Source organism: Oncorhynchus masou, chromosome 24 (assembly GCF_036934945.1).
Source record: "Oncorhynchus masou masou isolate Uvic2021 chromosome 24, UVic_Omas_1.1, whole genome shotgun sequence".
Taxonomy (NCBI): domain Eukaryota; kingdom Metazoa; phylum Chordata; class Actinopteri; order Salmoniformes; family Salmonidae; genus Oncorhynchus; species Oncorhynchus masou.
In genome coordinates this window covers 105,629,953-105,656,060 of record NC_088235.1, presented here as the reverse complement: position 1 = coordinate 105,656,060, position 26,108 = coordinate 105,629,953, and the positions used below count along the sequence as shown (strand labels likewise).

At 45.3% G+C, this 26,108-nt stretch overlaps 1 protein-coding gene across 1 annotated transcript in view; it reads left to right on the top strand.

Moving 5' to 3' along the window:
• LOC135513190 (microtubule-associated serine/threonine-protein kinase 2-like) overlaps window positions 1–11,300 on the top strand; it is a 316,935-nt gene extending 305,635 nt beyond the window's left edge. The window contains exons 25-29 of the mRNA XM_064935986.1: window positions 1,503–1,729; window positions 2,102–2,224; window positions 2,305–2,444; window positions 2,634–2,831; window positions 3,007–11,300. Of these exons, the coding sequence (XP_064792058.1) occupies window positions 1,503–1,729; window positions 2,102–2,224; window positions 2,305–2,444; window positions 2,634–2,831; window positions 3,007–5,038 (2,720 nt within the window). The 3' untranslated portion in view covers window positions 5,039–11,300. The remainder of the gene's footprint in view (window positions 1–1,502; window positions 1,730–2,101; window positions 2,225–2,304; window positions 2,445–2,633; window positions 2,832–3,006) is intronic.
• Window positions 11,301–26,108: the final 14,808 nt, after the last annotated feature.

The window sequence follows — 26,108 nt, the reverse complement described above, 5'->3', positions numbered from 1 at the left end:
TTCCTCCAATCATAACGATGGTCATTATGGCCAAACAGTTCTATTTTTGTTTCATCAGACCAGAGGACATTTCTCCAAAAAGTATGATCTTTGTCCCCATGTGCAGTTGCAAACCGTAGTCTGGCTTTTTTATGGCGGTTTTGGAGCAGTGGCTTCTTCCTTGCTGAGCGGCCTTTCAGGTTATGTTGATATAGGACTCGTTTTAATGTGGATATAGATACTTTTGTACCTGTTTCCTACAGCATCTTCATAAGGTCCTTTGCTGCTGTCCTGGGATTTATTTGCACTTTTTGCACCAAAGTACATTCATCTCTAGGAGACAGAACGGGTCTCCTTCCTGAGCGGTATGACGGCTGCATGGTCCCATGGTGTTTATACTTGCGTACTATTGTTTGTACAGATGAACATGGTACCTTCAGGCGTTTGGAAATTGCTCCCAAGGATGAACCAGACTTGTGGAGGTCTACAATTGTTTTTCTGAGGTCTTCTTTTCATTTTCCCATGATGTCAAGCAAAGTTTGAAAGTAGGCCTTGAAATACATCCACTGACTGACTTGCCAAAACTATAGTTTGTTAACAAGAAATTTGTGGAGTGGTTGAAAAATTAGTTTTAATGACTCCAACCTAAGTGTATGTAAACTTTTGACTTCAATTGTTTGTGTCTGTGTGTGGACTGTGTGTATGTGAACTGTGTGTGGACTGTGTGTATGTGGACTGTGTGTATGTGTCTGTGTGTGGACTGTGTGTGTGTGTCTGTGTGTGGACTGTGTGTATGTGGACTGTGTGTATTGGGCTGTGTGTATGTGTATGTGTGTGGACTGTGTGTATGTGTCTGTCTGTGGACTGTGTGTATGTGTCTGTGTGTATGTGTCTGTGTGTATGTGTCTGTGTGTATGTGTCTGTGTGTGGACTGTGTGTATGTGGACTGTGTGTATTGGGCTGTGTGTGGACTGTGTGTATGTATCTGTGTGTGGACTGTGTGTGTCTGTGTGTGGACTGTATGTATGTGTGTGGGCTGTGTGTATGTATCTGTGTGTGGACTGTGTGTGTGTGTGGACTGTGTGTATGTGTCTGTGTATTGACTGTGTGCATGTCTCTGTGTGTGGACTGTGTGTGTGTGTGGACTGTGTGTATGTGTCTGTGTATTGACTGTGTGCATGTCTCTGTGTGTGGACTGTGTGTGTGTGTGGACTGTGTGTATGTATCTGTGTGTGGACTGTGTGTGTGTGGACTGTGTGTATGTGTCTGTGTGTGGACTGTGTGTATGTATCTGTGTGTGGACTGTGTGTATGTATCTGTGTGTGGACTGTGTGTATGTGTCTGTGTGTGGACTGTGTGTGTGTCTGTGTGTGGACTGTGTGTATGTGTCTTCTCTCTTAGTTTCCACCATCGGTCCGTTTTTAGAACGTGTGGTAAAGGTTGAAAATAAATTACATTTATGTGCATTTAGTAACTGGACTGAACTCCCTATTAAACAATCTCCCTCGCTCCTCCATGTTTAGACCACCACGGGGCCTCCCCATTGGCCAGCCCCATGTCACCCCACTCCTTCTCGTCCAATCCCTCGTCCAGAGACTCCTCCCCCAGTAGAGACCTGTCCCCAGCCGTGGCCAACATCAAACCCGCCATCATCATCCACAAGGCGGGCAAGAAGTACGGCTTCACCCTGCGAGCCATCAGGGTGTACATGGGAGACACAGACATCTACACAGTACATCACATGGTCTGGGTGAGTAGTAGCCTGCTTTAGCTTAGTGACTCAAGCTAAAAGGGATTTAACACTTCTAGTCATCCTGTTCTAGGAATCCTGTTCTTCATTCGATTCAACAGATTGAATTATTACCAGTGATATAATTTGATGTGTAATTTCAACCCTCCTCTCTCCATCTCTCTCTCTCCATCTCTTTCGCTCTCTCTCTCCATCTCTCTCTCCATCTCTCTCCATCTCTTTCTCTCTCCCTTTCTCCATCTCTCTCCTTTTCTTTCTCTCTCCATCTCTCTCACCATCTATTTTTCTCTCCATCTCTGCATCTCTTTCTCCCTCTCTCCAACTCATCTCTCTCCATCTCTGCATCTCTCTCTCCATCTCTCTCTCTCTCAGCATGTAGAGGAGGGTGGTCCAGCCCATGATGCAGGGCTGAGAGAAGGAGACCTCATCACTCATGTGAATGGAGAGGCTGTCCACGGCCTAGTGCACACTGAGGTGGTGGAACTCATTCTCAAGGTGCGCACACACGCACACACACACTACACACACACACATACGCTAGCTCCTGTCTTATGTGTGTGGTGTGTTACCCTCAGAGCGGCGGTAAGGTGTCCATCTCTGCCACGTCCTTTGAGAACACCTCCATCAAGCTGGGCCCCGCCCGCAAGACCGGCTCCAAATCTAAGATGGCGCGTCGCAACAAGAAGACCAAGACCAAAGACAGCAGCCAGGAAAGGTCTCTTATCTGATCAATCTCACACTTACCGTTCCTCTCAGAAGTCAAGATACGTAGAATAAAATGGCTGATAAATGGAGGGATGTTTGTCTTTTCAACTCTTTATACTGTGTGTGTGTGTGTGTGTGTGTGTGTGTGTGTGTGTGTGTGTGTGTGTGTGTGTGTGTGTGTGTGTGTGTGTGTTTCCAGCAGTAGTAAGAAGAGGAACTCTCTGTTCAGGAAGATCACTAAGCAGGCGTCTCTTCTCCACACCAGCCGTAGCCTTTCCTCTCTGACCCGCTCTCTGTCCTCTGGAGAGAGTGGACCTGGGTCCCCCACTCACAACCTGTCCCCTAGATCACCTACACAGGGTTACCGGTCCACACCTGACTCTACACACTCTGGTAAGTCCTACACACACACATCCCTCAAACACACGGCTCACCTAATGGACTGTAGGACGTGGCCTAATGTTGGAAAAGGTCATAAAAGGTGGCGATTATGTGTGCATAACATTTCATGAATGTAGGTGAATCCCTGAATGTCTGTGTGTTTCTGTATGTGTCATGTGTTTTCTCAGTAGGGGTAACTCGTCTCAGAGCAGCTCTCCCAGCTCCAGTGTTCCTAACTCCCCAGCCAGCTCCGGTCACATCAGGCCCAGCTCCCTCCACGGCCTGGCCCCCAAGCTCCAGCGCCAGTATCGCTCCCCTCGCCGCAAGTCAGCCGGCAACATCCCTCTATCCCCCCTGGCCCGCACCCCATCCCCAACCCCACAGAGCACCTCCCCCCAGCGCTCTCCCTCCCCCCTGTCCAGCCACGGATTAGGCTCCACCTCTATGGGTCAGATCTTTCCCGTCAAGCTCCACTCTTCCCCCCCTCTGGTCAGGCAGATCTCCAGGCCCAAGAGCGCTGAACACCCCCGCTCCCCACTGCTCAAGCGAGTCCAGTCTGCTGAGAAGCTCGCCTCCTCCCTCTCCTCCTCATCGTCCTCCCCCTCTCCATCAGGCGCCGGAGGCGACAAGAAGCTGCCTGTAACAGTGACAGGGCGCAAACACAGCCTGGACATCTCCCACGCTGAGTTTAAGAAGGAGATGCTTCAGAGAGACCCCAGTCTGCAGAGTCTCCAGGAATCAGCTGGGGAGAGAGAGAGCCTACTGCTGGGGGTGGGGCCTGGGATAGGGGGCCGTGGGGGTCCCGTGGAGAAGGGCAGCCTGCAAAAACCCTCCTCCAGCAGGAAGCTAGGACGTCAGGAGGGGGACGGAGGGTCGACTGCCGGGTCCCTGGGGCTGGCTCCCGGGAAGAGCAAACTGAAGGACAAGCTGTCAGCCATCAGACAGGACCGGGCTGAGAGGAGGGAGTCCCTACAGAAGCAGGATGCGATCCACGAGGTGGACTCATCAGAGGACGAGACAGACGAGGGTTCAGAGGACAGTCAGGACGGGAGGGGCAGGAACACCTGTACCTTTACCCCCCCACTGCTCCGCCCCACCTCCGTCATGCCCATCGCCCCCCGTACAGGACCCGGGGGCACCCTCCCCTCCCTCTGTCTGTCCCCCTCCTCCACCCTGCTGCCAAGCAGAGCCACCATACCCTCCACACTCCACGAACACAAGCCCACTCAGAGTGGTCCTTCGCTGGGAGGGAAAGACGGCGGCTCAGCCTCCTCGGATGACTGTCGGCGGAGAGATGGGAAGGCTCCAGACCCCAGCAGCAAGTTCACCCAGAGCCCCCTGTCCAGCACCTTCGCCACCCTCGGCAGTGCTTTCATCTCCGTCAGCAAGGACACCTTCCTGAAGCCTGCTGCTTCATCTCCACATCAGGACTGGAGGAGCCCCAAGTTGCTTGAGCCCAGGGGGAAGAGCAGTAGTTTATGGAGCGAGGAGAGAGACTCTGGCCTGGAGGCCCCCAGATCCAGCCCCACTGGGTCCATAGACGGCAGAGACCTAGTCCCCACACCCATCTCCTCCCCAGGCATCACCAAGGAGAAGAAGGAGGCTGACAACCGGAGACATGCAGCTGCTGCTGCCGCTGCGGCAGCCTACGCCACCCCCAGCCCCCCAGCCTCTCCAGCCTCAGTGTCAAGGTCAGACAGTGGGGTGGACAAGGTGGTGTCACATCTAGCCAATGTAGCTCATAGCGTCCTGGGGCCCGTCAAACTAACCATCCCCGGGGCCAAGGAGGCCTTTGAGAGAGCCAAGGACCAGAATCAGAGACACTCCGACCCCCCTCACCCCAAGGCCACACCTGACTCCCCCCTCGCCGCCGCCACCACTCCCCTCTCCCCCTCCACCTTCAGACACCCTGCCCCTCAGCCACCACCCCGCCTGTCCTCCCAGTCTCCTTCCAGGCAGCCCTCCTCCAAAACTGAGCCAGCCCCCCCTCCCCCTCCACAGAGGAGGCTCTCCCCTCCTAAAGACTGCACCCTGGCCCAGGGCACCCAGGACACCATGGAGAGGCCGGTGGTGGAGACTGCACCAAGGAAGGTGCCCACCACCACACCCAACCAGACACCTACTGCAGCCTCAGAGCAGCGCAATAGGCCAGACCCACTGGCCTCACAGAGACCCAGCCCAGTCTCCACCCCGCAGGACAAAACCAGCAGCAAGAAGACGTAGCAGATAAGACACCCATGAGAATAGAGACTGCTTGATGGAGATCTGAATCTTTATCCACAGACTGCATGTTTGGAAGAAAAGAACATTCTAAACTTTTTGCAACTCACTAATCATTATCTGAGAGCATAGCCATCTGATGGAGGGAGGGAGAGAGAGAGAGAGAGAGAGAGAGGGAGGGAGAGAGAGGGAGAGAGGAGAGAGGAGGGAGAGAGAGGAGAGAGGAGGGAGAGAGGTGATAGTTTGGGCCCTTACTATGTGTTTCTGTATTCCAGAGACATCCAGATTGGCTGTAGATCTCTTGTTGTTCTTATACTCCGTTTTTTCACGTTGATTCATGTTCCTGTGAAGTCGGTCTGCGTTTGTTTCTCTCTCTGCAAAGAAACATGGGGGCTAGAAATAAACAGTGTGAGTTCACTGATCCACACGCACTGAGGAGAAAGGATTAACAAACACACACAAACATCTCTCATGGTATTTTCTTAGTATACGGCCTCGTTAGCCTTCACCTTGGAAGTTCCGGGCGTCTCACGTGTGACTAGTATCAAGCCAATAGATCAGGTTGTGCCTTGTAAACGACCCAGCCACCACTGCAACCCTCCTGCGTGTCTCCAGCTGTCCGTGACTGAACAGGGTGTAACTCAGCAATAAAAGTAGCGTATGCTTAGGAATCTGTATAAATACATTACAGTCTGTTAATTAAACAATCTGCATCACCCACCTTTAACTCACTCAGCAGCCTCAGGCAAATGGCAATGTGTGATATTATTCCCTCGTGGTCTAACGCTGCACTCTGTTTAACTGTTTAATAGTGCAGACTAGCTAGAGAATATAACACTCGATTCATGTTGTGGCTATCAGAATGGCTATTCAAGCAGTGTTTGTATTATATCACAGAGCGTTCCATGACAATCCATTTCCCTATCCGCTCCAACGGCTATTCGTGTGCTTGTCAGTGTAGCTAGCGTATAGAAGCTAACCCTTCCATGGCTCTACCTGGACCTGTCAGTGTAGCTAGCGTATAGAAGCTAACCCTTCCATGGCTCTACCTGGACCTGTCAGTGTAGCTAGCGTATAGAAGCTAACCCTTCCATGGCTCTACCTGGACCTGTCAGTGTAGCTAGCGTATAGAAGCTAACCCTTCCATGGCTCTACCTGGACCTGTCAGTGTATCTACGGCAGTGTATAGAGCTGTGTGAGGATGTACGTGTTGTGGTAGCTCGGATACTAGCCTAGCCGTTCACCTTGTAACTGCATGATGGCCTCACCAGATCTAGATCTCTATGTCAGGGGACTTTCTAATGATAGAAGAATAGTGGGTGGTTCATAGAACATCTTTACATTGAGATGGACTATAGGTGAGATGAGGAGGAAAGGAGGGACAGTGATCTAGTCACAGACAACCTGGGGACACCTGATCAATCTGGTCCTAGCCTGGTTTGGTCAACTACACAGACAACCTGGGGACACCTGATCAATCTGGTCCTAGCCTGGTTTGGTCAACTACACAGACAACCTGGGGACACCTGATCAATCTGGTCCTAGCCTGGTTTGGTCAACTACACAGACAACCTGGGGACACCTGATCAATCTGGTCCTAGCCTGGTTTGGTCAACTACACAGACAACCTGGGGACACCTGATCAATCTGGTCCTAGCCTGGTTTGGTCAACTACACAGACAACCTGGGGACACCTGATCAATCTGGTCCTAGCCTGGTTTGGTCAACTACACAGACAACCTGGGGACACCTGATCAATCTGGTCCTAGCCTGGTTTGGTCAACTACACAGACAACCTGGGGACACCTGATCAATCTGGTCCTAGCCTGGTTTGGTCAACTACACAGACAACCTGGGGACACCTGATCAATCTGGTCCTAGCCTGGTTTGGTCAACTACACAGACAACCTGGGGACACCTGATCAATCTGGTCCTAGCCTGGTTTGGTCAACTACACAGACAACCTGGGGACACCTGATCAATCTGGTCCTAGTCTGGTTTGGTCAACTACACAGACAACCTGGGAACACCTGATCAATCTGGTCCTAGTCTGGTTTGGTCAACTACACAGACAACCTGGGGACACCTGATCAATCTGGTCCTAGCCTGGTTTGGTCAACTACACAGACAACCTGGGGACACCTGATCAATCTGGTCCTAGTCTGGTTTGGTCAACTACACAGACAACCTGGGGACACCTGATCAATCTGGTCCTAGTCTGGTTTGGTCAACTACACAGACAACCTGGGGACACCTGATCAATCTGGTCCTAGTCTGGTTTGGTCAACTACACAGACAACCTGGGGACACCTGATCAATCTGGTCCTAGTCTGGTTTGGTCAACTACACAGACAACCTGGGGACACCTGATCAATCTGGTCCTAGCCTGGTTTGGTCAACTACACAGACAAACATTGTTGGGATGACAAGAGTCAAGTAGTTAAGATGAGGTAGATCTATTTAGATATATGGGTTTGAGTACCGGGCAGCGGATTGTTCCTGCTGCCCCTGAAACTCAATTACCCAGACTCCTCTCAAACTCTGAGGCAGGAAGACTGCTCACAAGTTTGTATACAGGCTAGTTAGCATAGGGCTGGGCAATATGTCGGATTCAGTTGATTAATTTGAATGTATGTTTTAGCGCGATGTTTCAAATGCCTGTATCGCAGGAATTGAGGTTTTAATATTTTTTTGTTTTTATGAGCGTTTGTCTTTTTGGTCTCGTATTCCCCCCCCCCCCCCCCATGCTGTGTGTACTGTGCACCTTCCCACTTGCACACAGACACCAAGACCCTCCCCCTGTCACTCACAACAACAAAGACTAAAGATCACATCCTCTCTGACAAGCAATTTCAGCCACATTTGAGGTTTGGTCTAACAGGATGGGTCATATGGACGCTGAAACACATTGAGACATTAACTTACTGTAGTAGAGAAGTTAACCCTCTTTATGTCTCAACTTCTCAAATTACGCGTAGAGCAGACGCTACTAAAACCAGAGTATAATGAACATTGCTTGAGAGATTGCTTATATGAGACCTGTGTTAATGTTGTATATTGCCTACAAGAGGTTGGTCATTATCAGTGAATGTATATTATACATGGTTCTGGTTACATTTGGAACTAAAAGGGCATTTTCATAGACCAACTTGAAAGCCAGAAAAATAATCAGGTTAAACTATTTTGATAAAAAAAAGTATACAAGTATTCATGGGTCTTATGGTTGTGGAAGGCTTTTATTTAGCCACGGAATAATTTCACAAGTCCTGAATTCATTCGATTATAGCTGACTGTTTGAAATGCAGTTTATTTTACCTTTAATTGTACCAAAAAAAAGCTTAGTTAGAGTAAAAAATAAAAAAATTAATTGAGATATATATTGTGAATGGCCATAAGTTTGAAAAAGTCCAGATCAGATTTTTCGTGGAGATGTGGCCAAGCTCTACGTAGTGTAGCAGTACAACAGTAGACACACTGGCCTTCATGTATATTCTGACAACCAGTGGTCTCACCGTAGTCTTTATTTCTAGCCCCTGCTCACTCTGTTTTTATCAGACTCTTAAGGTTTGTTCAACTTGCTGTGTTCTCTCTGTGTTTTGCCTCTTATCCTGTAAAGCTAACAGACTTTACTTTGTATATGCGTTCAAGACTGTGTGTGTTGTCAAGTGGCTGTCAGATGTGTGTGTGTGTGTATATATATATATATATATAGCAGACCTTTAAATATTCATACATATATATATGAATATTTAAAGGTCTGCAGTGTCTTTTTTACTCTACCGTGTTGGGACTTGGGAGTGTGTTTTAGTTAGTGTAGACGTCTCATAGTTAGTTACCCCTATTAGTGCTGTCTGTCCCTGACTGATATCTCAGTTGGCCTATAGGGTCGGGGATGGGTCAGCAGGGGGGCGGGCTTTGCACAACCCTTTTATCGCTGTATGTCAAATGAAAAGCCAACTAAATAAAAGGAAGGGCAATCAGATCCCTGGCTTTTAGGTCAGTCACAACGATGTTGACCAATCAGAAGTCTGAACTGACCGAACACCACTATGATCCTCCAGTCCCACTGCTACGTGTGGGGTTTTGTGGGTGTGGGCGTTCATACTTGTGTGTGTTCCTGCGTGTGTGTTCCTGCGTGTGTGTGTGTGGGCGTTCATTTGTGTGTCTTAGTTTGCAAAGTAAGGGGATGTTGCCATGTTGTAAAACTGTGGCTACCTGCAGCATACATCACTTTTTTTCTGTGTGAGAGTTCAAATCTCCCTCGGGGTGTCCTGCAAAGTTTTGTTGCTGTTGGAGATGTCGCAAAGAGCAGCTCATTGGGATGACTGACTGAGGGTGAGACAGGACTGGTGTCTATAGATACTAAAGAGATCCGTGTTGTCAATACCTAACCCCAGACAGACAACCCCACTGACAGACTGTGGCTAGCAATTTCTGTAATGTGTTTCAATGTTGTTCAATCTTCCTCAATGCTACTAGAAATCAACCTCTGTAACAGGCAGTGATAATTATTCATGTCAACAGCTTTCCACACTGTAAAGTTACCCTGGATCATATCAGAGTGACTGGGTTGTTGTGGCCTTTACATATTATTCATGTAACCTAACCACTGACGGACTACAGACAATGTTCATGAGGAGGAACATTGTGCATATAATGTTTAGAGGTTCGGCCCTGGTCAAAAGTAGTGCAGGAAATAGGGGGACGTTTCCTAAATCACCTGTGGTGTGACTAGTGGTATCCTCTAGTGCACAAGGATAGAGGGTAGGTAATGTGAATCGTGGTATCCTCTAGTGCAGAAGGATAGAGGGTAGGTAATGTGAGGTGTAGGCCCCAAGTCCTCCCAGAGAAAAGCTGTCATTTGTCACTGGGACAGATCGGCCAAGCTTAGCGTTGGGATTTAACAACTCTGCTGTAGCCAATCAATCAACCCCAGACTGAGAGAGCATCTCCTAATTGGCCGAATATGTCAGGTGACTCAAATTGTCATCCTCCATTTGTTTCTGTGTGTTGAGGGTTATTTTATATCAGCCAGAGTCATGAAAGACAAGTCTCTGTGGCATTCCCCATTTGATAGTAAATTAATGTTGTTAACTTGGCCCCTGCACATCGAATGACTATAGTCCCAAAACTGATCTGAAGTTCTGATTTGATATGGGTCATCTCTATAAGAATAGTTTCTACAGTGTGTATTGTGTTGTATGTCATCTCATCTGGACTATACTGGTGGCCCTGTTGTTATTGCTGCTTGGACAGCTGCTACTCTCTCTGACCCAATCCGAGTGCCATCCTCCACTGCCCGGCGCCAGCCTGACCATGCCTGACATTCACTGTTGTATCACACAAACAGCGTCTGTAATGATGCTGATCCAGCCATCTGTCAGAGAGTGAAGTCAAGTGTTAGTTTCCCTGGTGGAGTAATTCATCTCTAGCTTTGGGCTGTTGGCTGCTCCCAACACACACACACACACACACACCACACACAAAGCAATTTCAGCCAAACAAAACACTACCTACCCCCTAGTCTGGGCCCATCACCTCCAATGTTCAGTTAGGTCCACCAGAGCCCACTGGAGGGGCTGTCCCTCTCTCTCTCTCGGTTAACCCTGTGGGTAACCTCCACCCTGGACTTTAGCCTCACTACAGCTCTACAGACAGATCCATACAGTTTGTGTTTTTATTGTAGCCACAGTATGCGTTGTGTGTTAAGGCCCATAGCGATGGTAGGGCTGTCTGTGTGCAGAGACCAATGCCACTGAACTGAGGGAAGAGGAGACTGTTGACTTCATATTATGGACTTGACTCCCCAGTGTTTAGGCAGTATTTTAAAAACTGTGTGAGAGAGATCCTGTGTGTGTGTGTGTGTGTGTACAGCGTGTGTCTGAAGTGTGAAGGAGAGGAGATCTGTCTGAAAAGGGTGAAGAGATCCTGTGTGTGTGAAGTGTGAAGGAGAGGAGATCTGTCTGAAAAGGGTGAACACAGATCCTGTGTGTGTCTGAAGTGTGAAGGAGAGGAGATCTGTCTGAAAAGGGTGAACACAGATCCTGTGTGTGTCTGAAGTGTGAAGGAGAGGAGATCTGTCTGAAAAGGGTGAACACAGATCCTGTGTGTGTCTGAAGTGTGAAGGAGAGGAGATCTGTCTGAAAAGGGTGAAGAGAGATTGCTACAGTAAAACCAGTGCAATATCTTTTTATTTTTTATTGTGGTTAAACGCATGTTGTTGTTAATCCTACATTATCATAATAATAAAGGTTTTTTATGTATATTTCTGGTGTTTTGTATGTTTATGCTTGACTGTTATTATTGTTAATTTTATGTATGAGTGTAGGATAAGGTTATGATCTGTAGATCTCTGGCAAAAGATAAATAAGTGCTCTTCATTTTAACCTGTCTAGTACTGGGGTTCCGCTAGCTGAACCCCTCGCCAACAGCCAATGAAATTGCAGAGCTCCAAATACAAATCAACAGAAATCAAATTTCTCAAACATACAAGTATTCGGCACCACTTTAAAGATAAAATGCTCGTTAATCCAGCCACAGTGTCTGATTTCAAAAATGCTTTACAGTGAAAGCTCCACAAACGATTATGTTAGGTCACCACAACTTACAGAAAAACCCAGCCATTTTTCCAGCCAAAGGGAGGAGTCACAAAAAGCACAAATAGAGATAAAATGAATCACTAACCTTTGATCTTCATCAGATGACACTCATAGGACTTCATGTTACACAATACATCTATGTTTTATTTGGTAAAGTACATATTTATATCCAAAAATCTTATTTTACATTGGCGTATAGTTATGTTCAGTAGTTCCAAAACATGCAGTGATATTGCAGAGACCCACATGAATTCACAGAAATACTCATTATAAATGTTGATGAAAATTCAAGTGTTATGCATGGAACTTTTGATAAACTTCTCCATAATGCAACCGCTGTGTCAGATTTCAAAAAAACTTTACGGAAAAAATATAATCTGAGAACGGTGCTCAGAGGCCAAACCAGCCAGAGAAATATCCGCCATGTTGGGTAGTCAACATTATTCATAAATAGCATTAGAAATATTCACTTACCTTTGATGATCTTCATCAGAATGCACTCCCAGGAATCACAGTTCCACAATAAATGCTTGTTTTGTTCGATAATGTCCATAATTTATGTCCAATAGCTTCTTTTGTTAGTGCGTTTGGTAAACACATCCAAAATCGCATTCAGGTCCAGTCGGACGAAACGTTCAGAAAGTTATATTACAGGTCGAAGAAACTTGTCAAACTAAGTATAGAATCAATCTTTAGGATGTTTCTATCATAAATGTTCAATAATTTTCCTACTGTAGAATTCCATTGCCTGTAGAAAAGCAATGGAACGAGAGATACCTCTCATGTGAAAGCGCTTGACTGAGAACGAGGCTGCTTGACTGAGAACGAGGCTGCCAAACAGCTCTTATCCGGCCCCCCTTCACATGAGCAGCCTGAAACAACGTTCTAAAGACGGTTGACATCTAGTGGAAGCCTTAGGAAGTGCAAAATAACCCATATCCCGGTGTGTATTCGATAGTGGTGAGTTCAAAAACTACAAACCTCAGATTTCCCACTTCCTGGTTGGATTTTTTCCTCTGGTTTTTGCCTGTCATATGAGTTCTGTTATACTCACATACATCATTCAAACAGTTTTAGAAACTTCAGAGTGTTTTCTATCCAATACTACTAATAATAATATAATATGCATATATTAGCACCTGGAACTGAGTAGGAGGCAGTTCACTCTGGGCACGCTATTCATCCAAAAGTGAAAATGCTGCCCCCTATCCCAAAGAAGTTTTAACCAAAATTATCAACAATGCTTTAAAACAAGGTATCGTCAGGCATTTGACACAGTAGTGCTTTTTATGTTCATATAAATTATATTTTAAAGTATCAGACATACACTAAATGACCAAAAGTTCATTGCTTCCAAAGGCAGTTTGGAATTCAGTAGTTAGTGTTGCAACCGAGGACAGGAAATTTTTATGCACTTCAACCCGACCCATTCTGTGAGCTTGTGTGGCCTACCATTTCGCGGCTGAGCCGTTGTTGCTCCTAGACGTTTCCAGAATAACAACACTTACAGTTAACCGGGGCAGCTCTAGCAGAGCAGAAATTTGACGAACTGACTTGTTGGAAAGGTGGCATCCTATGACGGTGACACATTGAAAGTCACTGAGCTCTTCAGTGAGGCCATTCATGCCAATGTTTGTCTATGGAGATTGCATGGCTGTCAGCAATGGGTGTGGCTGAAATAGCCGAATACACTAATTTGAAGGGCTGTCCACATACTTTTTTTATATATAGAGTATCAAACTGGAAAATCACCACATCAGTAATTTTACCTGCAATTAATGGACATCAGTGGCTCACTGAGGCAATTAGATGGCCAAATGGATGGGAAATGAAACCGTACTCCTGTCCCTGCCACCACTTTGATAGACGCCTCTTTTACTAAAGTAGCACTCTCACTTTTTCTGCTTCGGAAAATCTCACTTAGCAAACCGAATAAATGCGATCAAATTGATTTTTAAGACGTTTGTCCAAATCATGTCCACTGTCCTGAGAGGGGTAGTAAAGTGACAGTAAATTATTTGTAAACTAATTTTCCCCCTTTTCTCTCATTCTTCTTCAGTAAAGTAGCCTGCAGTCTATTAAGCCTGGCAAGGCGAGAGTACTGCTCTCTAATGGCTCTGTAAATAGACACATCTGGTGGTTAGACATTATTCTCTCTCTCTCTCACCCACAGATTTCTGTCCTCCTAAAGAGCGCCGGGCCCTAATAAGTAATCCCTTTGAAAACGGTCTGTGGCATCGATATGAGTCAAAAACATTTATTAGTGTCAATTAACTACTAAATGAAAATAGGATCATTTGAGTCATAAAGCTAGTCTAGTTTTTTAACCGAGTGCGTCACAACAAGTAAATTAAGGTTGGGTTTGGATTAGAATTGTCAACAAATCGTCCCCCCGCCCACTTTGCTTCCCTTCATTGAATGAGGCTCCGTTGTTTCATCTCCCACAACACGTTCAAAGGTCACGGCTGTTTGAGACTGAAAAGCTCTAGCTATATGGATTGACCAACTGGTTTGAATGCCCTGCCAAAGGAACCTATCTTGTGGAATAATATATCAAATATGAGCAAGACCTTTAAACAGGTCAACATTCACAAGGCCGCGGGGCCAGACGGATTACCAGGACGTGTACTCCAAGCATGCGCTGACCAACTGGCAAGTGTCTTCATTGACATTTTCAGCCTCTCCCTGACAGAGTCTGTTTCAAACAGACCACAATAGTCCTTGTGCCCAAGAAAGCAAAGGTAGCCTGCCTAAATGACTAGCGCCACTCACGTCGCTGGCCATGAAGTGCTTTGAAAGGCTGGTCCATGGCTCACATCAACACCATCATCCCAGAAAAATCTAGACAATTCACATACCGCCCCAACAGATCCACAGATGATGCCATCTCAATCACACTCCACACTGCCCTTTCCCATCTGGACAAAAGTAACCCCTATGTGAGAATGCTGTTCATTGACTACTGCTCAGCGTTCAACACCATAGTGCCCTCAGAACTCAATCACTAAGCTAAGGACCCTGGGACTGAACACTTCCCTCTGCAACTGGATCCTGGACTTCCTGAAGGGCCGCCCCACAGGTGGTAAGGGTAGGCAACGACACATCTGCCACGCTGATCCTCAACACCGGGGCCCCTCAGGGTGTGTACTTAGTCCCCTCCTGTATTCCCTGTTCACCCACGACTGCATGGCCAAGCACGACACCAAAACCATCTTTAAGTTTGCTGACGACACAACGGTGGCAGGCCTGATCATCGACAACGATGAGACAGCCTTTTGGGAGGAGGTCAGAGACCTGACAGTGTGGTGCCAGGACATCAACCTCTCCCTCAACGTGAGCAAGACAAAGGAGCTGAACGTGGACTACAGGAAAAGGAGGACCGAGCACACCCCCATTCTCATCGACGGGGCTGTAGTGGAGCAGGTTGAGAGCTTCAAGTTCCTTGGTGTCCACGTCACCAACAAACTATCATGGTCCTTACACACAGAAACACAGAAAGTTGTGGAGAGGGCACGACAACACCTTTTTCCTCTCAGGAAACTGAAAAGATTTGCCATGGGTCCCCAGATCCTCAAAAAGTTCTACAGCTGCACCATCAACAGCATCCTGACCATATGGCAACTGGTATAGCAACTGCTCAGCATCTGACTGTAAGACACTACAAGGGGTAGTGCAGACAGCCCTGCTTCCTGCCATCCAGGACCTAGGCGGTGTCAGAGGAAGTCATAGACTGTTTTCTCTGCTACCGCACGGCAAGCGGTACCAGAGCGCCAAGTCTAGGTCCAAAAGACTCCTTAACAGCTTCTACCCCCAAGCAATAAGACTGCTGAACAATTAATCAAATGGCCACCTGGTCTATTTACATTGACCCCCACCTTTTTGTTTTTCCACTGCTGCTAATCACTGTTTATTATTTATGCATAGTCACTTTACCCCTACCTACGTGTACATATTACCTCAACTAACATGTACCCCCGCACATTGACTCGGTACTGGTATGTAGCCTCGTTATTGTTATTTTGTGTTGTTTTTTTATGTACTTTAGTTTGATGAGTAAAGATTTTCAGAACTCTATTTCTTGAACTGCTTTGTCAGTAAGCATTTCATGGTAAGGTCTACACCTGTTGTATTCAGCTTGTGACAAATACCTTTTGTTTTGATTAATATGCCTTTTATCAACGCGATTGATATACAGTCATACATGCATACATTTTATCTATTGGTGGCCCAAGTAATCGAACCCACAACCTTGGCGGTGCAAGTGCCATGCTCTACCCACTGAGCCATGCAGGACCACAGGAACAAGTGGTGAGTATACCGGTAGCTCGACCATAGGCTGTTGGTTATGTATGTGTATTTTAGATGCAGTATAACTTTAGCCAGCTAACTAAGATTGAGGGGACCTCCATATTTTAGCTACCTAGCATTTTTCTTATCCTTATTTAACTAGGCAAGTCAGTTAAGAACAAATTAACCACTAGGATACCTGCCTTTAACCACTAGGCCACCTCCCTCTAACCACTAGGCTACCTGCCTCTAACCACTAGGCCACCTGCCTCTAACCACTCGGCCACCTGCCTCTAACCACTAGGATACCTGCCTCTAACCACTAGGCTACCTGCCTCTAACCACTCGGCCACCTGCGTCTGACCACTAGGATACCTGCCTCTAACCACTAGGCTAACTGCCTCTAACCACTAGGCTATCTGCCTCTAACCACTAGGATATCTGCCTCAAACCACTAGGCTACCTGCCTCTGACCACTAGGATACCTGCCTCTGACCACTAGGATACCTGCCTCTAACCACTAGGCCAGCTGCCTCTAACCACTAGGCCACCTGCCTCTAACCACTAGGCCACCTGCCTCTAACCACTAGGCCACCTGCCTCTAACCACTAGGCCACCTGTCTCTAACCACTAGGCCATCTGCCTCTAACCACTAGGCCATCTGCCTCTAACCACTAGGCCATCTGCCTCTAACCACTAGGCCACCTGCCTCTAACCACTAGGCCATCTGCCTCTAACCACTAGGCCATCTGCCTCTAACCACTAGGCCATCTGCCTCTAACCACTAGGCCATCTGCCTCTAACCACTAGGCCACCTGCCTCTAACCACTAGGCCACCTGCCTCTAACCACTAGGATAACTTCCTCTAACCACTAGGATACCTGCCTCTAACCACTAGGATACCTGCCTCTAACCACTAGGCAACCTGCCCCTAACATTAACATCTGTGGTTATTTTTGACTAACGTTGCTAGTAACAGCAATGACAACATTGTCATCTCTCTGAAGTAAATTTGATGGCATCATAATATAGCAAAGTTATTTATCTACTAATTACTTGCCTACTGTACCAATGTCATCGTATTTCCATGCCACTCTTAGTTAGTATAATTTAGACGAAACAGTCACATTAGCCTCCGAGGTGCAACCCATGTCTAGGGAACAAATAAATATTGGATGCAGCTATGGTGGTATTAGCTAACTCGTGTCAACAGTGTACTAACCAGCAGCAACAAACTCAATCCAACTCAGATCCTTAGCTAAACATGCCACAGTTAGTTGCATAATGCAGCATTTGCTTTCGCCAGGCCTCCAGTATCCACAACATGCATATTATTGTTGTGGCTCCGGACAAGCACACCTGATTCTACTTGTCACCTAATCACCAAGCCCTTGACAAGTGGAATCAGGTGTTTTTGTCCGGGGCTACGACAATAATGTGTGCTGTAGTTGAGCTGCAGCAGTCCCAGGACAGAGCAGCTCGTCTTGCTCTTCATTGTAATCAGAGGGCTGATATAAATACTATGCATGCCAGTCTCTCCTGGTAAAGAGTTGAGTAGAGACTGACTGCACCCCTAATTGTTTGCATAGTCAACATACACACAGCTCTGACACACACACTTACCTCACCAGACATGCCACCAGGGATCATTTCACATTCCTCAAATCCAGAACAAATTCGAGAAAGCGTACAGTATAATATAGAGCCATTATTGCATAGAACTTCCATCTCATATTGCTCAAATAAACAGCAAACCTGGTTTAAAAAAACAGACAAAGCAACACCTCACGGCACAACGCCTCTCCCCTATTTGACCTAGATAGTTTGAGTGTATGTATTGATATGTAGGCTGTGTGCCTTTAAAAACAATGTACAGTGGGGCAAAAAAAGTATTTAGTCAGCCACCAATTGTGCAAGTTCTCCCACTTAAAAAGATGAGAAAGGCCTGTAATTTTCATCATAGGTACACTTCAACTATGACAGACAAAATGAGAAGAAAAAAAATCCAGAAAATCACATTGTAGGATTTTTAATGAATTTACTTGCAAATTACGGTGGAAAATAAGTCTTTGGTCAACTACAAACAAGCAAGATTTCTGGCTCTCACAGACCTGTAACTTCTTCTTTAAGAGGCTCTGCTGTCCTCCACTCGTTACCTGTATTAATGGCACCTGTTTGAACTTGTTATCAGTATAAAAGACACCTGTCCACAACCTCCAATAGTCACATTCCAAACTCCACTATGGCCAAGACCAAAGAGCTGTCAAAGGACACCAGAAACAAAATTGTAGACCTGCACCAGGCTGGGAAGACTAAATCTGCAATAGATAAGCAGCTTGGTTTGAAGAAATCAACTGTGGGAGCAATTATTAGGAAATGGAAGACATACAAGACCACTGATAATCTCCCTCGATCTGGGGCTCCACGCAAGATCTCACCCCGTGGGGTCAAAATGATCACAAGAACGGTGAGCAAAAATCCTAGAACCACACGGGGGGACCTAGTGAATGACCTGCAGAGAGCTGGGACCAAAGTAACAAAGCCTACCATCAGTAACACACTACGCCGCCAGGGACTCAAATCCTGCAGTGCCAGACGTGTCCCACTGCTTAAGCCAGTACATGTCCAGGCCCGTCAGATGTTTGCTAGAGTCATTTGGATGATCCAGAAGAAGATTGGGAGAATGTCATATGGTCAGATGAAACCAAAATATAACGTTTTGGTAAAAACTCAACTCGTCGTGTTTGGAGGACAAAGAATGCTGAGTTGCATCCAAAGAACACCATACCTACTGTAAAACATGGGGGTGGAAACATCATGCTTTGGGGTTGTTTTTCTGCAAAGGGACCAGGACGACTGATCCGTGTAAATGAAAGAATGAATGTGGCCATGTATCGTGAGATTTTGAGTGAAAACCTCCTTCCATCAGCAAGGGCATTGAAGATGAAACATGGCTGTGTCTTTCAGCATGACAATGATGCCAAACACACCGCCCGGGCAATGAAGAAGTGGCTTCGTAAGAAGCATTTCAAGGTCCTGGAGTGGCCTAGCCAGTCTCCAGATTTCAACCCCATAGAAAATCTTTGGAGGGAGTTGAAAGTCCGTGTTGCCCAGCAACAGCCCCAAAACATCACTGCTCTAGAGGAGATCTGCATGGCGGAATGGGCCAAAATACCAGCAACAGTGTGTGAAAAACTTGTGAAGACTTACAGAAAACGTTTGACCTCTGTCACTGCCAACAAAGGGTATATAACAAAGTATTGAGATAAACTTTTGTTATTGACCAAATACTTATTTTCCACCATAATTTGCAAATAAATTCATTAAAAATCCTACAATGTAATTTCCTGGATGTTTTTTCCTCATTTTGTCTGTCATAGTTGAAGTGTACCTATGATGAAAATTACAGGCCTCTCTCATCTTTTTATGTGGGAGAACTTGCACAATTGGTAGCTGACTAAATACTTTTTTGCCCCACTGTATGTAGTTCTGTCCTTAAGCTGTTTGTGTCTATTAATGTTCTGTATTATGTCATGTTTCATGTTTTGTGTTGGACCCCAGGAAGAGTAGCTGCTGCTTTTGCATCAGCTAATGGGGATCCTAATAAAATACCAAATAACCAGAGTTAGGATACACTGTGTAACGGCGTCACTGGACTGAATCTAATCTGGAGCCAGTCAGTCTGTAAAGCATAGAATTAGCTTTAAAACAAAATTATGATATTTCTCAAGCTATTTTTATAATTGAGGTATGATGACAATCGTTGACCCTGTTTTTCTGTTAGACAAAGTCCACAGTTGGGTGCCAGACTGATCCCCTGGTCAGGAATGGATGCCGGAACCTACCAGAAAGAGGTCCAGCAATGTGATTGCAATGGCTTAGCGACCTCCCTCAATTATTTTATTCACTGTTCACTTGCTATTTTCACAGTTTTAAGGCAAGACCTCGGGATAAGTGTGTCATGCGACAAGTACCCTTGCGACACCTCCTCCTGTTGTTGCCAGTGTCCCTCTAAGTTTATGAAAAGGACACGCCATCATGAGGCCTCTGATGGTGACCCGAGTTACTGCCCTGATGACACAGACGGCTTCATCAACAAGGACGGGCAATGTGTGTTATGTCTGAAATACCCGGCGTGATAAACTAGCAGGCTAATTCCCCAGCCAAGCAGATACAACTAGTTGAGCCATTTTATTTGTGAATTGCATTATCAAAAAGCTTTGTCCTTTTCTTTCGAAAAAAAAATGCTATTTACCACTTTGCTGTCTATTACAATTTATCACCCTGTCACAGGCCCTCCCAGTCAACACCACATCATAAGATTGCCTGTTGCAGTTGTTCGAGAGATGTCCATTTTGCAGCTGAACATGCAGCATTAGAGAAGACCAGCAAGGGGGCCCTTATCAGCATCATGCAGACATGCCCTCGCTGTGAGCATTCTTATGAATGGAATAGTGATGTTGGCTGGTATCCGGCCAGCAAGCTTCACCTGTCAGCGGCAACAGCTTTCACAGGCTCATCATTTGTACAAATACAGAAGGTAACCCACCTCATCACTTTGGTACATTTCAGAACCCAATTGTGAAACATAATTTATGTAAACGGACATCATTTGTTGCTTATTTTCTCATTCTTAGATGCGTATAAGGTGAATGCAGTGGTTGGTTTCACCAGGCTAATCATAAACGCCATTGATAATGTTATCAGTGCTCTTTCTGCAGGGCGGTTGTATGTACTGTTGCTTTGAGCACAGGGAGCACCACTCCCTTACGTTTTTCATTTGAGAATACACAGAGCTGGTAAAACTGTTTCTGGAAGAAGTATTCTGTTAAATTCTAAATAAATGATTTTGAATTACCACTAAAATCCCATTAAAAACAATAGAATGACAAACACCAAATGAACACAGTGCATTGGGAAAGTATTCAGACCCCTTTGTCATTCTGTAACGTTACAACCTTATTCTTAAATTGATCAAAATGTTCCTCATCATTCTACACACAGTACTCTATAACGACAAAGTGAAAATAGATTTTTGCTAAATGTTTTAAAAAAAATATAGTTAAACAATGAAATACCTTATTTACATAAGTATTCAGACCCTTTGCTATGAGACTTGGGTGCATCCTGTTTCCATTGATGATCCTTGAAATGTTTCTACAACTTGATTGGAGTCCACATGTGGTACATTCAATTGATTGAACATGTTTGTAATAGTGTGTTATATGTGAAAGTGTGTTTGTATTATAAATTATATTTTAATGTTAAGGACTCTTGGAAGATTAGTCCAAATGGGGACTAAAATAGATCCTAATAAAATCAAATCAAATCAACATGATTTGGAAAGGTACACACCTGTCTGAGGTCCCACAGTTGACAGCGCGTGTCAGAGCAAAAACTAAGCCATGAGCTCGAAGGAATTGTCTGTAGAGCTCCGAGACAGCATTGTGTCGAGGCACAGATCTAGGGAAAGGTACTAAAAATGTCTGCAGCATTGAAGGTCCCCAGTGGCCTCCATCATTCTTAAATGGAAGAAGTGTGGAACCACCAAGACAAATGGGGGAGAAGAGCCTTGGTCAGGGAGGTGACCAAGAACCCAATGGTCACTCTGAAAGAGCTCCCATAGTTCATCTGTGGAGATGGGAGAACCTTCCAGAAGGACAACCATCTCTGCAGTACTCCACCAATCATGCCTTTATGGATGGTAAAGTGGCCAGACGGAAGCCACTCTTCAGTAGAAGGCACATGACAGCCTGCTTGGAGTTTGCCAAAAGATGCCTAAAGACTCTAAGACCATGAGAAACAAGATTCTCTGGTCTGATGAAACCAAGATTGAACTATTTGGTCTGAATGCCAAGCGTCACGTCTGGAGGAAACCTGGCACCATACCTACGGTGAAGCATGGTGGTGGCAGCATCATGCTGTGGGGATGTTTTTCAAAGTGGAAAAAGTCAAGGGGTCTGAATACTTTTTCCAAATGTATGTGTAGCAGCCTAGAGGTAAATGGTGGGTTTCTTCCCTGTCTTCTCTCTGTATAGCAGCCTAGAGGTAAATGGTGGTTTCTTCCCTGTCTTCTCTCTGTATAGCAGCCTAGAGGTAAATGGTGGTTTCTTCCCTGTCTTCTCTCTGTATAGCAGCTTATAGGTAAATGGTGGTTTCTTCCCTGTCTTCTCTCTGTATAGCAGCCTAGAGGTAAATGGTGGTTTCTTCCCTGTCTTCTCTCTGTATAGCAGTCTAGAGGTAAATGGTGGTTTCTTCCCTGTCTTCTCTCTGAATAGCAGCATAGAGGTAAATGGTGGTTTCTTCCCTGTCTTCTCTCTGTATAGCAGCTTAGAGGTAAATGGTGGTTTCTTCCCTGTCTTCTCTCTGTATAGCAGCCTAGAGGTAAATGGTGGTTTCTTCCCTGTCTTCTCTCTGTATAGCAGCCTAGAGGTAAATGGTGGTTTCTTCCCTGTCTTCTGTCTTCAGGTATCCTACATACATACACACGAACAGTAGGTATCCTACACACATACATACACACAAACAGTAGGTATCCTACATACATACACACGAACAGTAGGTATCCTACACACATACACACACACAAACAGTAGGTATCCTATACACACGAACAGTAGGTATCCTACACACATACATACACACAAACAGTAGGTATCCTACACACATACATACACACAAACAGTAGGTATCCTACACACATACATACACACAAACAGTAGGTATCCTACACACATACATACACACGAACAGTAGGTATCCTACATACATACACACGAACAGTAGGTATCCTACACACATACACACACACAAACAGTAGGTATCCTATACACACGAACAGTAGGTATCCTACACACATACATACACACAAACAGTAGGTATCCTACATACATACACACACAAACAGTAGGTATCCTACACACATACACACGAACAGTAGGTATCCTACACACATACATACACACGAACAATAGGTATCCTACACACATACACACACAAACAGTAGGTATCCTACACACATACATACACACAAACAGTAGGTATCCTACACACATACATACACACGAACAGTAGGTATCCTACACACATACACACACACGAACAGTAGGTATCCTACACACATACACACACACGAACAGTAGGTATCCTACACACATACATACACACGAACAGTAGGTATCCTACATGCATACACACGAACAGTAGGTATCCTACGCACATACACACACACGAACAGTAGGTATCCTACACACATACACACACACGAACAGTAGGTATCCTATACACACGAACAGTAGGTATCCTACACACATACATACACACAAACAGTAGGTATCCTACACACATACATACACACAAACAGTAGGTATCCTATACACACGAACAGTAGGTATCCTACACACATACATACACACGAACAGTAGGTATCCTACATACATACACACGAACAGTAGGTATCCTACACACATACATACACACAAACAGTAGGTATCCTACATACATACACACACAAACAGTAGGTATCCTACACACATACACACGAACAGTAGGTATCCTACACACATACATACACACGAACAATAGGTATCCTACACACATACACACACAAACAGTAGGTATCCTACACACATACATACACACAAACAGTAGGTATCCTACACACATACACACGAACAGTAGGTATCCTACACACATACATACACACGAACAATAGGTATCCTACACACATACACACACAAACAGTAGGTATCCTACACACATACATACACACAAACAGTAGGTATCCTACACACATACATACACACGAACAGTAGGTATCCTACACACATACACACACACGAACAGTAGGTATCCTACACACATACACACACACGAACAGTAGGTATCCTACACACATACATACACACGAACAGTAGGTATCCTACACACATACACACGAACAGTAGGTATCCTACACACATACATACACACGAACAATAGGTATCCTACACACATACACACACAAACAGTAGGTATCCTACACACATACATACACACAAACAGTAGGTATCCTACACACATACACACGAACAGTAGGTATCCTACACACATACATACACACGAACAATAGGTATCCTACACACATACACACACAAACAGTAGGTATCCTACACACATACATACACACAAACAGTAGGTATCCTACACACATACATACACACAAACAGTAGGTATCCTACACACATACACACACACGAACAGTAGGTATCCTACACACATACACACACACGAACAGTAGGTATCCTACACACATACATACACACGAACAGTAGGTATCCTACATGCATACACACGAACAGTAGGTATCCTACGCACATACACACACACGAACAGTAGGTATCCTACACACATACACACACACGAACAGTAGGTATCCTATACACACGAACAGTAGGTATCCTACACACATACATACACACAAACAGTAGGTATCCTATACACATACATACACACAAACAGTAGGTATCCTATACACACGAACAGTAGGTATCCTACACACATACATACACACGAACAGTAGGTATCCTACATACATACACACGAACAGTAGGTATCCTACACACATACATACACACAAACAGTAGGTATCCTACATACATACACACACAAACAGTAGGTATCCTACACACATACACACGAACAGTAGGTATCCTACACACATACATACACACGAACAATAGGTATCCTACACACATACACACACAAACAGTAGGTATCCTACACACATACATACACACAAACAGTAGGTATCCTACACACATACATACACACGAACAGTAGGTATCCTACACACATACACACACACGAACAGTAGGTATCCTACACACATACACACACACGAACAGTAGGTATCCTACACACATACATACACACGAACAGTAGGTATCCTACATGCATACACACGAACAGTAGGTATCCTACGCACATACACACACACGAACAGTAGGTATCCTACACACATACACACACACGAACAGTAGGTATCCTACACACATACATACACACGAACAGTAGGTATCCTACACACATACACACACACGAACAGTAGGTATCCTACACACATACACACGAACAGTAGGTATCCTACGCACATACATACACACGAACAGTAGGTATCCTACACACATACACACACACGAACAGTAGGTATCCTACACACATACACACACACGAACAGTAGGTTTTTCCTACGCACATCCATACACACAAACAGTAGGTATCCTACACACATACATACACACGAACAGTAGAAATCATACGCACATACATACACACAAACAGTAGGTATCCTACACACATACACACACACGAACAGTAGGTATCCTACACACATACATACACACGAACAGTAGGTATCCTACACACATACACACACACGAACAGTAGGTATCCTACACACATACATACACACGAACAATAGGTATCCTACACACATACACACACAAACAGTAGGTATCCTACACACATACATACACACAAACAGTAGGTATCCTACACACATACATACACACGAACAGTAGGTATCCTACGCACATACATACACACGAACAGTAGGTATCCTACACACGAACAGTAGGTATCCTACACACATACACACACACGAACAGTAGGTATCCTACACACATACATACACACGAACAGTAGGTATCCTACATGCATACACACGAACTGTAGGTATCCTACGCACATACACACACACGAACAGTAGGTATCCTACACACATACACACACACGAACAGTAGGTATCCTACACACATACATACACACGAACAGTAGGTATCCTACACACATACACACACACGAACAGTAGGTATCCTACGCACATACATACACACGAACAGTAGGTATCCTACACACATACACACACACGAACAGTAGGTATCCTACACACATACACACACACGAACAGTAGGTATCCTACACACATACACACACACGAACAGTAGGTATCCTACACACATACACACGAACAGTAGGCATCCTACACACATACACACACACGAAAGGTAGGTATCCTACACACATACATACACACAAACAGTAGGTATCCTACACACATACATACACACAAACAGTAGGTATCCTACACACATACATACACACGAACAGTAGGTATCCTACACACATACATACACACGAACAGTAGG